This window comes from Triturus cristatus, chromosome 6 (genome assembly GCF_964204655.1).
Source record: "Triturus cristatus chromosome 6, aTriCri1.1, whole genome shotgun sequence".
Lineage (NCBI taxonomy): Eukaryota > Metazoa > Chordata > Amphibia > Caudata > Salamandridae > Triturus > Triturus cristatus.
Genome location: NC_140589.1, coordinates 1,017,663,941 through 1,017,681,418, shown reverse-complemented (window position 1 = coordinate 1,017,681,418; position 17,478 = coordinate 1,017,663,941). Strand labels below are relative to the sequence as shown.

At 47.3% G+C, this 17,478-nt stretch overlaps 1 protein-coding gene across 4 annotated transcripts in view; it reads left to right on the top strand.

The window, feature by feature from the left end:
- The first annotated feature begins 1,342 nt into the window (after positions 1-1,342).
- The window catches only part of BCL2L11 (BCL2 like 11), a 178,868-nt gene continuing 162,732 nt past the window's right edge, over positions 1,343-17,478 (top strand). Inside the window, exons 1-2 of one of the 4 annotated variants that reach the window (XM_085611810.1) lie at positions 1,343-1,547; positions 12,113-12,486. In XM_085611810.1, coding sequence (XP_085467936.1) covers positions 12,126-12,486 — 361 coding nt within the window. In that variant the 5' untranslated portion in view covers positions 1,343-1,547; positions 12,113-12,125. Of the gene's footprint in view, positions 1,548-8,858; positions 9,339-12,112; positions 12,502-17,478 lie in introns of those variants that run through there. The other 3 variants (XM_085611808.1, XM_085611809.1, XM_085611807.1) reach the window with 3 other exon arrangements.

Below are 17,478 nucleotides of genomic sequence, written 5' to 3'. Positions count from 1 at the left end.
GGCATCCTTACACTCGGGTTAAATCTATAGCCTACGCGCGTTTTCCGCTTTATAAATTGCAACAAAATACGGCGCAGAAGCTTTAAAAGCGCGCACCAACACGTTGCTCATTTTCACTCAAGCTAGTGAGAGCTCATACTGCCAAGTTGTGTTACACGTTGTGAGAGGCTTTCGTCTGTTAAATAGCATGGCGTACCAATGTTTAGATGGCTTTGCGAATTATAAAAAGTCCAGACCTACTGGAATTGCCAGTGCTTGATTTTTATGCTCACTTTTCCTTAAATATGAAATGCCCCCGTGTGTTAGAAAATAATTGCATTCTTTGGAAACCGCCATTTTACTCCGTTGACCTGAAGGCATCTCCCGGCCCTTCTGCCTGGAGAGTGCTCTGGTGGCAGGTGTGACGCAGCTGTAAACCTATGACTCGCCGCGCTCTCAAGCGGGCAGTCCTTGAGAGCTGCTGCCTCCGCTCTGGGTGGGCATGTGGGCCGGCTGTAGTCACTAACAGACGAAGGTTGGTGGGCTTGAGGAGGCTGTGGGTCTGTTGTTACAGCAAACTAGATACAGGAAGGGGAGAAAAGACTCGAGGCGATCGATCGACACAGGGGCAAGAGTGGGCACTTGTGCTGCGCACAGAAGTCGTGTAGTGGGAAAGGCTGTTGTGCATGGGGTGGGCAAGGGCATAACAAATGACACTGAAACCCCTGCGGTGAGTGGGGGACCCTTGAGGGGGATCCCATTCATTCCAAACAATATGAATATATTTGTGAGATATTGGCTACTTAGTGGGGCCCATTTCACATTCTGGGAGGGGGTGGTCCCATCATCTTGCGTCACGCCAGTGTGCTCTGGAAGTGGGCAAAGATGTGTGTGGGGGGCGGGGGCTTTGTGTAGGCTGCCCTAGCGGTGGGCAGTGCTGGGGTTTGGATATTTAATTATTTTATTTCTTTAATGCATTTTTTTATAGCGCGAACTTTACCCAAAGGTGTTAGTGCGCTTTACAATAGAACCAGGTAAGTTACATAAGGTACACAAGGATAAAAAAAACTCAAGATAGCGCCTTCGGCTGTCCTGTGTCGGAGAGGAGCGTGCTGCGGAGTGGGCATGGCTACCCTGAAAAGGAACAGGGATGCGTGCATGGGCCGGACTGCTCTGGGAATGGGCAGGGATGTTGCGCAGGTGGTAGGCAGTGTACCAGGAAGGGCCGAGGTCACGTGGAGGGAGTGGGCATGGCTGTCTTGGAGTGAGGGCTTTGGTGCAGGTGGACAGGAGGGCTGTCCCAGCAAGGGGTGGGCTGTGGCGCAGGAGGAGGGAGAGGCAGACCCTGGAGTGGGATGGAACAGATACTGCGCAGGGGCTGGGTGGGGCCACAGCAGGCGGAAGGAGCGCCGCGAAGTCTGCAGCCTCCCTGACTTTTGCTGACACCGGCGCGGCTCCTCCTACCCGGGCGCCTCTGCCCGGGCACCTCCCGCCCTCAGGCTGCAGAAGGGGCCGCCTCACCCAGCGGAGCAGTCATGACCCGCCGGGGTCCGCGCAGCAGCCAGCAGGTGAGGGGTCAGACACAGGGCGCCCATGTTAAGACTTTCGGAGGCGTCTCACGGGGGCCGGCTAAGACTTTGTAACTTTTGTGTCGGTTTCTGTGTCTTGGCGCAGCCCGAAGCGGTGCTGGGAGAGGGCAACGTGCCGGGCCAGCGCGCTCGCGGCTGAGCTGGTCTTGTTCCCCGCAGGCCCAGCGTCTGGACAGGGCAGCGCCGCAGCGCCTCTCTGTGGCAGCAGTGACCGCACGCACGCACCCGACCGCCAGACGCCAGTCCTGCCACCGTCTGCTAAGTCACCATTTCCAGTCTCCAGAGGGAAGATGAGTCATGCTGCTATGTTTACATGATCTCTTTGCGGAACTATGAAGATATCCATCTATACGTATCTAATATATATATATATATATATATATATATATATATACACACACACACACACTTTTACAGCATACCCACCGTTGAGGAGGAGGCATTTATTACCATGACATCTCTCGTGGAGCACGTTCAAAGCGTGGTAAGGGTGGCATTGCTGAATGGGTTAAAAAACTAAACTGCGAAGAGGAGATGCGCTCCACAGTCTTGTGTTGCCGATTTTGAAACAGGCGTGAGTGAATCTCGGCTCAACATCCTGCGATGCTGGGCAGATCACGCACACTTGTGTTCTCTATTAACCTGTAACGTAATCTAGTTCTGTTGTAAAGTGCTCTAACACTGAGGGCCAGGTTCGCACTATATAAAAATACAAATTCATTATAGGATGTTTCGTAGAAGCACGCAAATGGGGTTACCGAATATCACACTGGCTGTTGATCCCATCTTGCAAGTCTTTCTTTCACCGCATACGTTTCCTATCTCACTCGTGCTGGTTCTTTTCTCTCAGCCGCAGTTTACTAGTATTTCTCTTCAGCTCCATTGCCAGCGTTCTCTTGTTCTGGTTCTATGTTTGAATTAAGTCGTTGTCCCTCCAAAATGAGTACCGGTGCCCACCACCTGTTACCACCGGCACAAATTAAGCACGTCTGTTTTCTACTGTCACACCTGGAGTTTTCTGGTAGGGATATGTTTCCCAATACCGTGTACTTTTCTCCTGTGAATGCCCACGTTGGGCAGCTGGGGTTATTATTTTGTTAATGTTTGGGAGAGGAGTTGTAATGGGCGAAGATGTGGCACAGGGGCCAGAGCCGCCGATTTTTGTGCTAGGGAACCAGGTTCGAGTCTCCTCGTTTAGTCAACGTCTTGTGATTCTGGCAATCATTTAACCTCCTGCCCCCTACAACAAAGGAACGTGTACTTGTGTTATGTAACGGGTCGAGTTCGCGCTAAGTAAAGCTGCAAAATAAATGCGTAGTGGGCGATGCACCCACTGCTGAGAACTGCTTGAATGTCGCAGGTGCAGATCCCAGCAAGCTTCTCTGCATCAAGGAAACGAGTACCCGGTTGGATCGGGTAATAGTAATACCTATTAAACATACTATGGGGAAGGCGCTAACAGCGTGCAGTTTCCAACGCCCAGCTTGCAGCCCCACACCCCTCTTGAACCCCAGAACGCATTCACGGGTCGGGCATACGAGGACTTAGGGCACCCTCGGCCCGATATCAGTGGCTTTCACCCTTAGTCCCACGCACTTTGCAACTTCTCCGAGCTATGCTCGCACAGACGGTAGAAGTGCGCGGGAAGCACGCGACAAAGGACAACAGGTCTGCTCCTGTAATTGTCATTCTGTTTTTGTTTCCGAGTGGTGCTTTTTTTTTATACCGCGCCAGGAATGTCCTTTTCGGGTACTTCAGGGAGCTAGATGGAATACAAATACGAAATATGGCACCTCGGAAGTGGCCAACTCCATTTTTTCACCAAATAAACATTTTCCAGGGAGAACAAATGGTACATTCCAGGCATCTATAGTCAGTGCCTGCCGCGGCACTAGCATGGCACACCTGTCCCGGTGGTACGGTGTTTCCCAAAGTGTTACATTGTTTCCCGTGCAGCCCTTTATAAGTCGTAATATTGACAGGAGCGTGCTATTTATTACACAGCGTCACTGTTCTCGCATAGAGTGGAAGCCCCGGCAGCATCCGCCTTATGCGAGACAGTTTTGTTTTTTGTCTGTAGTGTTAAATTTGTGACGTTCGCGACTTTCGGAATTACTGCAAAGAGCAACAGATGAGTTGTTCCGTGGTTGAATACCGGCCAGGGTAAGGGCATCGGCGAGTTGTATAAACAATGAACCTAGGTGGAGAGCAACGGAGCGCTTTACGTTCAACATGCGCTATGCACATTTGAAGTACATATGTTTTTGGTCATATCTGCATTTGGAGGCAATGGCAGGTTAAGTGATTGCCCAAGAATCGCACGATTTCCTGTCAAATGCGAAACGCGGTGTACAAAAATCAAGGTCGGCAACAATGCCATTAGAACACATTTCAGGCCACTCCTCACAACATATGTATGGGTAGACAGAACCACGTGAGGTACCATAGTTCGCTAGGTTGGCAGTACACCAAGTGCCACCACCGGCTTTTATAGTACAAACCGTTATAAACTGTAATTTAGTCGTTATAGCAAACAAGAACGACATATCCCAGAATGCACAGCATCTTAAATGAAAGCCACGGGACTGTAGCAGGTTGGAACATATACTCGTAAAGGTATTCTTGCTATTACTCAATTGACGCCTTATCTCCTTTAAAATATAGGCGGGCGAACAAGCGTGAGAGTGATGTCATGACCATGGTTCGCCCGTGACTAGTTATTCAGCCCCATTTTTTTTCCTTAGAATTCTATGACATGTAGTCTTACGGTTTTATACTAGGTTAAATAAGACTACACGTTCCAGAATTCTAAGAAAAAACACGGGACCGGCTCAACTAGTCACGCTTGAAACTTGGCATCAGTAGAAAGTGCGACTAGCTTTAGCGGCGCGCGGAATTCACTGTGGATAGTATTTTGTGTGTGGGGAAGCGGTGGAGGGGGGTATTTATGGCCGTTTTTAGCCGGTCTCTAGTGTTCGCCGATGACCTTTGCGACGACACTCCTTGAATTTTTGAAGACAGCACACTAAAACGGCACGCGACTCTTGAAGGGATTAGGCTACGTATTAAATCCCCCGCCACACAAAAAACACACACTCTCGTTGCTCAGTTAGCGACGGGTAAGCAACAATCCTGACATAAACTTGTGGGTGCAGGCGTAGTAGGTCTTCAAGACCCCAAACAATTTGTACTTGGGGTGGGGGGTGGGGAGGGGGAGGAGGCAACCCTGCAGGCTGGGAGAGTTAAACTGCTTCCTAAGAAACTCGAAGTAGTTTCAGAGTGCAGGCGGCTGATCCGAGAGTGTACACAAGAGGGCAGCATGGGATTTCCACATCTCTGGTAGCTTTCTGTAGGAAGGTCGAAGCTGTCTAGAAAACAAATACCCACGTTTAGATATACACACGGTTAAAGGGCGCGTAAATGGGCACTGGAATGAAACACACTTGCACTTTCTACATTTTAATGGACTTCTTTAGGAATTTTTGGCGTTAAGCAGTTTTGTTTTTCTCGTTTTTGAATGATCACTGAGTTGGCGAGCCTGGGTTTTATTTGGTAATTCCATCTGACCGAGTGGGGGGGAGGAACTTCTATTTGCATGCTATTAAGCCAGGTAGCTCCCTGTTGCGCCCCTCGGAATATTTGGCGCCTTGGGCCCAAGGCTGGTCCTGAGCGTTACCTTCTTGTGCACATTAATTCCCACATGGTTAAAACGTGGAGGAGGTATGTAACGACAAATAAAGCCCTGGGTTAACGTCCAATGTGCAACAAGAAGCCTGGCTAGAAAGCTAACAGCCTTGCTAGTTCGTGAGTATTAAAGTTTGGATAACCTGCTCCTGACCACTGACACATCTGGCAACTGTACCCTCTGCTTCATTTTCCTGCTACAGACAGTTAGAATAAACAACAATAATTGATACTTGTAATTGATTGAACCAATCACAGCGTCACATAATGAGGAAAGTAAATAACACACATTGACAAAGCAAGTAGGTATCGCCTTTGAAACCAGTTGGAAATGGCAATGCTTTACCCCGCCCACCCCAGCGCCCCAAAAGTCTGCTTGCTGTGTACGTTTGAATGCATTTTCTTACAGTCTAAGAGATGTATTAAAAAATACCAACATGGATGTGCATGCATCTGTGAAAATCCGATTATGAATGGATTTTCTTAAAGCATGAGTTAGTGTGTGTTCGTCCACAGCGGACATCTTGAAATCCTTAAATATTTTAACATTTTTACTTGCTATTTCATGACTGCTTCTTCATTGGCTTCACTTGCTGGCTCGCACCACCTTCAAAACCATCTGTCATTTACAAAGCCTCGATGGCCAGCATCACTATTTATCTTGCAGACAAGCTCACCATCTCTGGTGGTTCTCAGCACACTCCCAGACAGGACACTATCAAACTGCACACTAAGAAGTATAAAAAAGAAAAAAAAGAAGCAAGACAGCAGGGCTTTTCTATCACGACCGACCGCTGCAACACTGCTCCAATTTAGGGAAGAGCTGAATGCACACCTCTTTGAAGAACAATACATCTAAGTGCATTAACCATCCACACTTCAGCTTCCTCTGCTACTGCTCATTGACTTTAAGCTTGCTTTCGAGTTTGAACAACACTATGCTGCCTTTTAGCTAGGTTCATGCTATAAAAATAACCCATACATACATGCAGGGGGCTTGGAGATGAGCTCTGCGACGCTTGGCTTTTTATAAAGGGAGGAGGAAAGATGGATCAAGGAGAGATAGGGAGAGAAATGAGTACTCATATTTACTGAAATGCAAAGTCTGACAACAGCACTGAATGGTATAAGCTATACATTAAAACACAGTAAAACGAAAATGCTCCTTAGCTAGCACAAACCCCAGAATAGCGTGGAAATCCATTATAGCAGGAGCAGGGAGTGAGAAACATAGGAAAGTCATCCAAGCATGACCGTGGTGCCGCCCAAAAGTCCATTTAATGTGTTAATAGGTCTTCCACAAAAAAAAAGCTAACGCAGACTGCAATTTAGACTCCAGTTTTTTCTACATAGATCTTGTGCTAGTTTAATGAACTGCCCCAGGGCAGGGCTTGGCTATGTGGGAAGTTTAACTGGTAGTCTAATATTTTCCAGTAACAGCCCTCTTGAAAAAGTTAATGCCGTGCTTTCAAGCCACACACCATGGTTGTCAAATGTGTATTGTCTCACTCTTCTTTCTATATGGAGCAAATGCCTGTGTAAATACTTCTTTAACCCCTTCCATGCTGCGCAAATTCCGCCGCTGTGCTGACGGTTTCTTGCGCGGGCGTGGTCATGACGGAACGGTTCCGTCATGAGCACAGCTCAACCGTGGCTCATGACGGAACCGTTCCGTCATGAGCACCGAAGGGGTTAAAGTAGATATTGAGATATTAGAACATTGGAATGCTGGGAGCTCCATTGAAGACAATAGAGTGCTCCATGCTTTTACGGGCCGGTAGAGGCCCGCAAAGCAACATTCCAATATTGTTTTCAAAGGCCTTTGGAGCCCGAGGGAATTTGAACTCCAAGAGGCCTTTGTTTTATTTGTTGGCACATTCTCCCCTCTAGTGGCAGAATGTTCTAATAGCCTTATAGCCCTTCGTAGCTGGGCTATACCGGCTATTAAAGTTCCACTCGCTTGTTAAAGTCCCTTGCCTTTGGCTCGGGCCTTTTTTAACGCTGGGGCGGGCCTTTAATAGCCGTATAGCCCGGCTATAAGGCTATATTAGAACATTGGAATGTTGAGCACCCCATTGAAGACTTCAGGCTTCTAATGGCTGGTAGAAGCCCAGGGTATCAACACATTCCAATGTTTTCCTTTCACAGCTGTTGCTGTAAACAAAGGCCTCAAAGAGCCAGAGTTTATGTCAACCGCCTCGGGCTCCGTGAGGCCTTTTTTTTACTAATTAGAACATTATGCCCTCTGGGACGGAATGTTCTAATAGCCTTAGAGCCCTTCATAGCAGGCTATACTGGCCATTAAAGGCCTGCTCCCTTGTTAAAGGACCTCTCCTACGGCTCGGGCCTTTAATACTAGAACGGACCTTTAACCCCTTCCCCACTCATGATGGAACCACTCCGTCATGAGCCACGGTCGCCGTGTGCTCATGACGGAGGGGTTCCGTCATGCTGCGGCCGTTGGCGGCCGCGCCGCCCACGCGGCGCTAATTCCCCGCCTGTGCGGGCGATTAGCGCAGTGGGCGGAGTCATGACGGAACCACTCCGTCATGAGCACAGCTCAACCGCGGCTCATGACGGAGTGGTTCCGTCATGAGCACCGCGCCACCGCGCTGCCCCCAAACCCCCCCCAGCGCTGCGGCGGAATTCCCGCCGCAGCGAAAGGGTTAATGGTAAAGCCCGCTATGGCGGGCAGTAAGGCTATAAGATCGCGTCAATGCACTGCATCTCCAGTGGCATAATGCAAAATGATTCCCCCCCTCGCAGAATTTGAGGAGGGGCCCCTTGGACTCCCATATCTCACAGATATTCATTTGCATTGGGCTGAAGGATTCAGGGCCCCCAGAATGGTCGGAGACCCCCTGCGTCGGAAGAGCTGCAGGGACCCGTGTTATGTTCGTAAAATGTCTCACCCACCTTGCAGTGTTGTATTGATTGTGAGACTGTACTAGCGAAATGTCGAGACCGCTTATGTGGACACTAACTGCTCTTTTGTACATGGGCAAACGGAAATCGAAACTTTTGAGCCTAGAAAATCAGATTAGGAGGTAGTGCTCGGGTTATTTTACACTTTTTGCAGGTCCCTTTTATGTAACCTCGATTTGTTTTTATTGCCAATTCCACTCAAAGAATTGCCCCTTCCAAGCGACTTTTCCGCAGAGCAACAGCTGTGATTCACGTTTGTCCTTTCAGCGTTTAACGTCGCCTCCCGTAGCCCCATTCGGCGTCCTTTTGGTGTCCCCATTTCCCTCCTCCCTGTACATTTAGCGCGGCCGGTTACTGGAAACAAACTAGGACTTCACTCTCGCGCGACTCCCAGCCAAGTGCGTGTGAGGACAGTTTGTAAACAATGGGCTCCAGCGAAACCAGAAAGCGGAGTAGGCGGGGCGACTGCCCGACGGTGACTGCTCCGATTGACCAAGACTTTTTACTGGTCCCACCTCCTGACAGTTGCAACGAACAGCTAGGACCAATTGCAGGCACGGCCGGTCTTGTAGGGTTCCTGTCAGTTAGCGATGATTGGTTGAGCTTCATAGACTCCACTGCTGGTCGGGAGCCCCCGCCCACCTCCTCTGAGAGCTGTCCTCACGCGCCGCTTCCTGTAGCTTGTTATTGTTTCTGTCTCGCGCCTCGGCAGGCGGCTTTTTCTTGTTGTGTCTCGAGCGATAGGCTCGTGAGTTGGAAACGTAAGTTGCGCCTTATCTTTACGGGACACAGTGGAGCACGGGACGCTTGCTGCATGAGGTGCTCGCTCCATTGTTCGAGAGTCTGCCCAGGCCGGGTTTTCAGTACTCTACTTCTGCCATGAACACCGACTTCGCAGAGACCCGGAGCTGCTGTCTCAGCAAATTTACTGATGGAGGCTAGTGGGAGGGGCCTTGCAAGATACTGAACACCAACCCACGGGAGTCGCTGTACCTCCAGGAATCTCTTTCCCTTCAACCAAGAATCACTTTCCGCCCCGCCGGAATCATTGCTCCCAGTGATTGGTTCTACCCTCCCCCTTTCATGGTCAACACCTGGATCGGACTCACTGAACCCTGCTGCCTACTGGAAGTCGGCACCCCCTTGGAATCACCGCTCATGGTCAGCACTTAGTTTCATGATCTAAGAAAGTAGCTCTCATTTTGTAACGGATGTTTTTTTTTATATTAAAGTGAGGGTTGAAACTTTACAAGGAGAGGTGTCTTGACTACTGCGCTATATGTAGCAATCACCCTCGGCAATTCCTACTCCCATACCGCGCCCCCTTGGCAATCACGAGGCCCCCCTCTATTGGAATAACTAATTGGTATACTCCTTCATACTGTGTATCTCTCTTCGTTTTAGAAGCTATCCCCTGGCAGTTGCCTCTGTACCACCATTTAAGCGCCGATGTCCCCCCACCGCCCGCATATTTAGAAGTCCCTACCTCATCCCAATGCCCCCTTTCCCCTCCCCTGGATTACTGACCAGCCACGACCACTGACCCATCGAGGTTCCCTACAGGAGTCCCTTTCTTTTCCTTTCGGGATCTCCGTCGCTCCTCTCCACTTTGAATCAACGCCCCGTCCTTCATTTGTAAAATAGAACAGTGGTAAAATACACGCAAAGGACATGGGACACGTGGATGTAATGAGTGATTTGCATGACCTGTGACTGTCACAGTATGTGTTGCTGTCGAATATGCAATTCGCTGATCATCACGCTTTAACATCTCTGTTTTTTGCTTTGTGTGTTTATGGCCCGGAGTTGTGCTGTTCATGAGGTATATTTTCGCCTTGAACTGGAGTCCTCCGCTCAGTATTGACAAACTGTGGGTTGCCCCAGACTAGTATGTTTTCATTGTTGGGAGGGGAGTTTAGGATTGTCCACTATCTACAAACAGTGTGTCTTGTGTGCGCATGGCTATAATGGTGTTGGTAGATTTTGAGCCAGTGATGTGCTGCTGATGCATGGTGTGTACAAAGTCTTATCTCTGCTTGCTGGAATCCCTCTCTGTCTTGCTTTTCTCCTTACTATCTCAGAGTTTCCCCTCAAGTGTTTTTCGCGGGGTGGCGTTTTTGCGCTGCTCTTTGAGTTTTTTCAGCAGCGGGTTACCCGGTGTGTTTTCTTTCTAAGGGAAGCGATCCACCAACCAGTTTTGGTGGGATCGTGGGTCGTACGTGTGGTTGTTGTGGGTGTGAGTGATGATTCATCCAGGGATGTGCCATTGTTTGCATACGTGTTTGGGTTTATCGATCCAGGTTTAAGTCTCAGTCTATTGTTTTTGGCGCTAGTCTGATCTTCTAGGCGCTTGGTTGGTTGTCCAGTCTCTTCAATTTCACATGTAATGCCTGTGGCAAGTAAGGTCGGTGAGCTGGGGATAGGTTCGATGCAGTTTTTGAAGGTTGGAGAGGGACAGATTGGGTGTTAAGGCATTTAAATGATATGGCGTCCTTCTTTCATGGACTAACCTTCCATGTGATGGTCTGAGGTTGATCAAACCGCTTTAGCTGAGCGAACATGAACATACATTAGTGTATGTGCAGTATTTGCACAGACACGATGTACAGTAACTGGGCTCTTTTACCCTCCTGCGATGTATGTTTATTTAGGACTGAGGGCCAGCTCATTTGACGCCCGGAATATAACATTGTAATTTATTTAAATGGAGTTAAAGATGTCGTGAAGGGTTAACAGCATCATCGTGGTGTAAGGAAGTGTATCGAGCGCGTTCTGCGCTACTATTCGTCTCCACTCGAGCACTGCATCTGGCAGCCTCTTCCTGACCGTCCAGCCAGACTTGGTAATTTGTCTGAAACTTGTAACTGGCCTGCGGCGGTCTAGAGGTTTGCAGCCGGCCCAGGCACTGGCGTTTCCGTGGTACTGCAGAAAGGGCCCAGCCATTTTCGCAGCTCCGTTGTTTTCAGGAAACAAGTACTTGTTAGTGCCTTCTCAGAAGAGTGAAATGCTCTCGCTTTTGTACAGCTTTTTTGAACAGTATTCTGTCTGGGACTTTTGTTCTCTAGCAGCTTGCTCTGTCCTTTTTTTCCTAGCTGGAGTATAATACAACCAACTGGTAAACAGCGCTTTATAATCATCACATTCATGGCTTTGACAGTGTATATGGTGACGTCACACTTTTGTCACGCCGCAACCCTTGATCCGCAGGTTTGAATTCTACTTTATAACACTTTAGAGTTAGAGACAGTTTTTTAACGATCTGAGACTAAAAGGCATCTGCTGCACATTATGAAAATCCAACAGACCTATTTCTTCAACACTTTTTGCATGATTAATGTGGAAGAGGCCCATAGTGCCTGCCTGTTATAAAGCCACAGCCGCTATAAAGTAATGTTCTCCCAGACACAGGTCTTGACTGGGAGCTTCCCACCTGGGCAATGGCAAAAGAGGGTGTCATGTTGCAGCTGGTCTGTGCACCACCATGCATTCTAGGTGAAGGGTTCTAAAAAAGCTTCTGATCCCAGCCATCCACACGAGGGGAAGAGGATATTGTACAAGCGTTGTGCTCTTGGGCTTTCCCGTTTGCATAAACATGCGTACGGTAGCTAAGCCATTGTACAGTAAAGTAGTTCCTTTCCGACGTGAACTAGAGAGCCGGCTGTACAGGTCTTGGCAAAGTGGCGTTGTTTGCTTCTGTCTCTGAGATTGTTCTAGGTGCGGAGCGTGCCAGTTTATGGATGTGCGCTACCCCACAAGCCCGCTCCGTAAATCTTATAGATGTGTGGGGGCGGAATGTGTTGTAGAAAAGTTCATGGCCCTATTTTGGGCCAACCCAGGGAACTAACTGTTTGTCTTTCCTGGTATGTGTTGATGTTCCAATATTTGAGTCTTGTTTCTTTTAATCTGATATCTGACGCAACACCTTTGCTTTTCAGAATATTCGACCCAATGGCAAAGCCACCATCGGATTTAAAGTCGGTGTATGAAAGTGGAGCAAGGGACCACCAGCGACCACCACCGAGGTCGCGGCGACTGGCATCGGTGGCCCCGCCCTCGTTACAGAACCTGCCCCCAGGTAATGTTCTGGGTTCTGGTGACCCGTTCAGCCCGTCAGGGCCACCGAGCAGTCCCGGTCCGTTTACCACGAGATCACCACTGTTCATGTTCATGAGGTCTTCTGTGCTCTCAAACTCTTCTAGTGGCTATTGCTCTGAAACGGACCGCAGCCCCGTGCCTTTGAGCTGTGACAAATCCACACAGACGCCCAGCCCACCCTGTCAAGCACTCAACCACTTACTGTGTGCAATGGGTAAGCAAACTGATGGTAAGATATATATGGAGTCCGTGATGTGTGGTGCATGTTTTCATCTGACGTCCAGAGCTGCACTGTAAACTGTCTTCCTGAAATAAGCAAGTAGCATTCGTTTCTCGTCTTGCTTGGTCCATATGCTACTTGATTTTCCATTGGTGTCCTTTTAGCTTCACTGTACAGTGGTAGGGAATGCTGCATGATCCATCAGAGTGCAGATTATCATGAATTCAGAAGTGGTGGCAAGTTAAACATTTAGATGGTAAAGGCATTTAAATAGGAGAGCGCCTGAGTTGTGTTCAGAAAAAGGATTGGAGTTGTGGAATTGCAAGTATTTGCAGGAAACATTTTTATAGACATTCTGGGTGGCTTTTAAAAATAAGTGCACTTTCTTCTGCTATGTCATCGTTATGATAACCTTAAAAAGTAAAATATAAGACCCATTTTATTGAAATAGTAAATCACTACCAGACACAAGTTTTCCTGGTTGGTGGGATTAACAGACACCATGTGTGTAATATAAAGTTGTGTCAAGGAAGCTTTAAAGAAACTTAGAATTAACATGCAATGTTAAGATATTGACCTGGCAATTGTTTTTCCTATGTAGAATGTGGTTTAAGCGTTTTTTTGGTATTTTAATGGGGCGAGCTGACTAATACAATTTTTAATTATACTTCGTACAAATCTTTTTCCATTAAAACTGGCAACGCATGTAACCATCCAGCTATGCTGTCTTTACCCTTCACCCCTAGTACCAAAACATATGTGAACTGTGCTAAACATACCAAACAGACAACACAAGATGCATAATGACAATAGAGTTAACACAAATCATTTTCTGGGTTGCTAGTATTCTTCAGCCTCAGAAGTTTCCTTGAAATTTGATGAGGAGAACCATCACGTAAACAACAGCAATGGTATTGACTTACTTTGGGAATGGTTTCTGTGGGTGGGAGATTTAGGTCTGTTGGTGTTGTGTTGTACTTTAGGTGAGACAAATGATCTGGAATTATCTCCCCTGTTCTCTGGGAAGCCTGCTTAGGCCCCCGAGATACACTGTGTTCCACTGGCAGCCTAACATTTGCCACTCTCTAGAAACCACAGATGCCAGTTCGTGCCTGGTTTGTGGCTGCACTGCGCAATGCCACAAAGTGTGGTAAAATATGTAAAAAAATTAATAAGTATTGCTAAATGACATCAATGCGCAACAGGGAGTATGTTACCAGTCTGGGTGTCTTACAAGCAACAAGGGAAAATTTCTCTAGAAAGCTTGTGACAAACATAATAATGGCCAAATTATTTTATTTACCTGTTTGTCGATATATTTTTGACTGTACACAATCCAGATGATATCCAGAGGCATTTTGTTAATCGCATATCTTAAAAAGCTTGATTTATAGTAGCAGTTTTGTTTACACAGAGTCTTGTCTGGTTTACGTGCCAAAACTAGGGGAGACACCCTCTCGATCACTTCCTCACTCACCATTCCCAGCAATATGTTGAGCTTATCCCTCACATTGATGGGTACATTGCATAACTTCTGTATAACAGGCTTAGCATTCGATTTAAGTTTGATTTTGTGGGAATAACCTTCCATTTTTCCCAGCCTCTCCATGAAAACTTAAGGGAAACTTTCCACAATACCTCTATCAATTTTCCCTTCTTTTATTATCAAAACTGGTTCCCGATTCCTTGGGTTGAGAATTATTCCCAACTTCCACTGATCCTTCCAACCAAGGACAGGCACTCCCTTAGGTGCCACATACAATTTTATTATCGCTTACCTTCCTTTAAACAGGATGTCAGTAGCAACATAGTCTACAATGTCAATAACACTCCCATTAAAACTCTCAGCAATGACATCTGAAGGTTTCAGACCTTCCACGCTCCATACACGTCCAGATATATGAAGGAAATATTCAGTAGTGATAATCGTCCATTGTGATCCAGAATCCACCATCAGCTCTAAATCAACACCATTAATATTCACAACACACTTTGGGAGTTCCCTCCTCCTCCATATTCTCCGCTACCCAATCAGAAATAGACACAACCACCCCTCTGACTCCCTCACCTTCATTCACACACCCTCTTACATGTTCCCACGTTCCTTCATCACACACTTCTACTTGCAAGGTACGATACCTTACTCTTATTTCCCAAATTACTACTTCTCCTCAAATCACGACACACCCTGGCAAAATGTCCTATTCTGCCACACTTAACACATGTTTTCCCAATAGCAGGACAACGAGGCGAGGAAGCAATGTGAGTTGTACTACCACAGCGATAACATGAAAACCTGTCATCCTAGATATATCTCTCTCCTTCACACCTGTTGCCGCTTTCAGCTGTAGTCCTATTGAATTCTTCATGCCTTTCCTTAACCATTCCCCCACATGTATTTAGAAGCACCATCTGCACCTGCTGCACAAACCACATCACCATTTATTTATTTATTTAAATTTATATATCAGCGCAACAGCCACCCAAAAAGGGTTTCCCGGGGCTATCTGGGAACAGCAGAGGAGAGAGAGAAACCTAATTGCTGAAAAGCCAGGTTTTGAGTGACTTACAGAACAATAGGAGATTGGGTTGAATACGGAGACAGAGGGAGAGCATTCCACAGTACAGGACCTAAATACGAAAAGGAACGACCACCTGTGCGGGAGAGTCTGACCTTAGGGACCTGGAATTTGGCTTGTGTAGGGGACCGAAGAGTGTGAGAAGGTACGTAGGGACAGGCTAAGTGTTGCAAATAGCGAGGGGCTCTGTCATGCTTGATACGAAACATGTAAGTCAGGGCCTTGAACATAACCCGTTTCTCGACCGAGAGCCAGTGTAGGTTCCTCAGCAAACTGGAGATCGAGGCGGTTCTGGAGGCCCGACACAGTAATCTGGTGGCAGAATTATGCACTCGCTGAAGCTTGCACATTACATCTTTATTAGCTCCCAGATAAAGGATGTTCCCATAATCCAGCCTAGATGTAACAAGGGCCTGGACTACGGTTCTCTGGGTGGGGCCAGGTAGCATCCACACAATCTTCCTCAGCCATTTCACAATGGTGAAGCATGTTGCCGCAACCTTGGTAGCTTGTTGACGCATGGATAATGAATCGTCGATGATAAATCCAAGGTTGCGAACCTGGGTGGAAGGTTGCGGGAACGTACCCATTTCTGTGGGCCAATGTTGGGGACCCCATAGGACTCTATCTTTGCCAAGAACCAGAACCTCAGTTTTATCGCTATTCGGTTTTAAAAAGTTGGTGTGCATCCAGGACGCCACTTTGCTGAGCCCCGTCCTAAGAGCAGAAGGCTCGGTGGTCTTACCAGCTGAGAGAGAGAAGATGATCTCGGTGTCGTCAGCATAAGAGAATAGCGACAACCCAGATTCCTCTGCGATAGCTGCCAGGAGTCTAACATAAATGTTAAATAACAGGGGGCTGAAAATAGATCCCTGTGGAACCCCATATGGTGAGGAATAGACTTTAGAGTTGGCCGAGGATGAGAAAACCCGAAAGGTGTGGTTTGTGAGAAAGGAAATAAGCCAGCTCAGAGCAGCGCCAGTTACACCAGTGGATTGGAGGGTCTTTATGAGTACGGCATGGGAAACCGTATCAAAGGCAGCGCTTAAATCCAATAGCACCAGAGCCATAGTGTCACCTGCATCAAGATTCTGTCACAGCATTTCAGTGACCCCTAAAAGTGTGGTCTCGGTAGAATAACCGGTCCTGAAGCCGGACTGGGAAGGATGAAGAAATCTGCTTGTTTCGATGAACTTAGATAGTTGGCTATTAATGTGTCTCTCCAAAACCTTTGCGAGAGCAGGAAGCAGCGAGATTGGCCGATAGTTTGAGGGGAGCGCCGGGTCAGAGTTGGCTTTTTTTAATAGTGGAACGACCATTGCATGCTTCCAGTCCGAAGGGACGAAAGACTCCATTAGGGATGCATTGAGAAGTTCCAAAATGTATCAGAGTGATGGTTGTTTGTTGACTTTGTTGACTTTCTCTGACACATGCACAGATTTCATCCACTTTTCAGATTGTTCCAAAGCCTTGGCCGTGGAGATCACATCCTGCAGCATTGGATCCCCCATGACCTACAATTGTTCTTGCACTATCCTACTTTTCACATGCACTATAATTTGATCCCTGATCATCTGATCAGTTATCACTCCAAAATTGCAATGTAACGATAACTCCCTCAAAGCAGTTAGAAAGGCATCAAAACTCTCCTCACTCCCTTGTGCTCTGGTGTAAAACTTGAGCCGCACTAGCTGTTGGTTTGAACCTATTCTCCAACCTTAACAGTGCCTCCTGAAAAACATTAACTTCCTGATCATCACCCTCCCGCTCCATAGGAATCGGTGGTAGAGTGCGAAAGATCAACTGTCCTTCTTAACCCAAACAACGCAGGAGGATATTTCTCTTGCGCTCATTAGACATATCATCATCATCAAGAGCCTGCATGTATGTCAAAAACTCTTCTTTCCAACGCATCCAAGGAATGGGTGAACCCCCCTTGTTCTGCAGAAACTTAGTTGGAGGCTGAAACTCCATGGTTGAAGACGAATGACACAAAACCACAATCTTAGGTTAATGTGGTGTACAAATCACGGTGAGAATATGTATAAATAAGGGAGTACAAATCACGGAATAGTGCATAAACGTTGGAAACACAAACTCCACTTGAAGTAGTGTGCAAATCACTGTAAGAATCTGCCCAAAACAAGAGTGTGCAAATCACAGAAAAAATCTGCACGTGAGAATCTGCACAAAACAAGAGTGTGCAAATCACAGAAACAATCCGCACCAGACAAGTGTGCAAATCACCAAAACAATCTTCACTTCGTATGTGTGCAAATCATAGAAACAATCTGCATCTTGCAAGTGTGCAAATCACTGAACCACCATGCGCTCTGGTGTTTTAGAAGAAACGCGTAGTGAACACAATGGCCTCACAGGTTTGAAGGAAACCACCAAAAGACTGCAT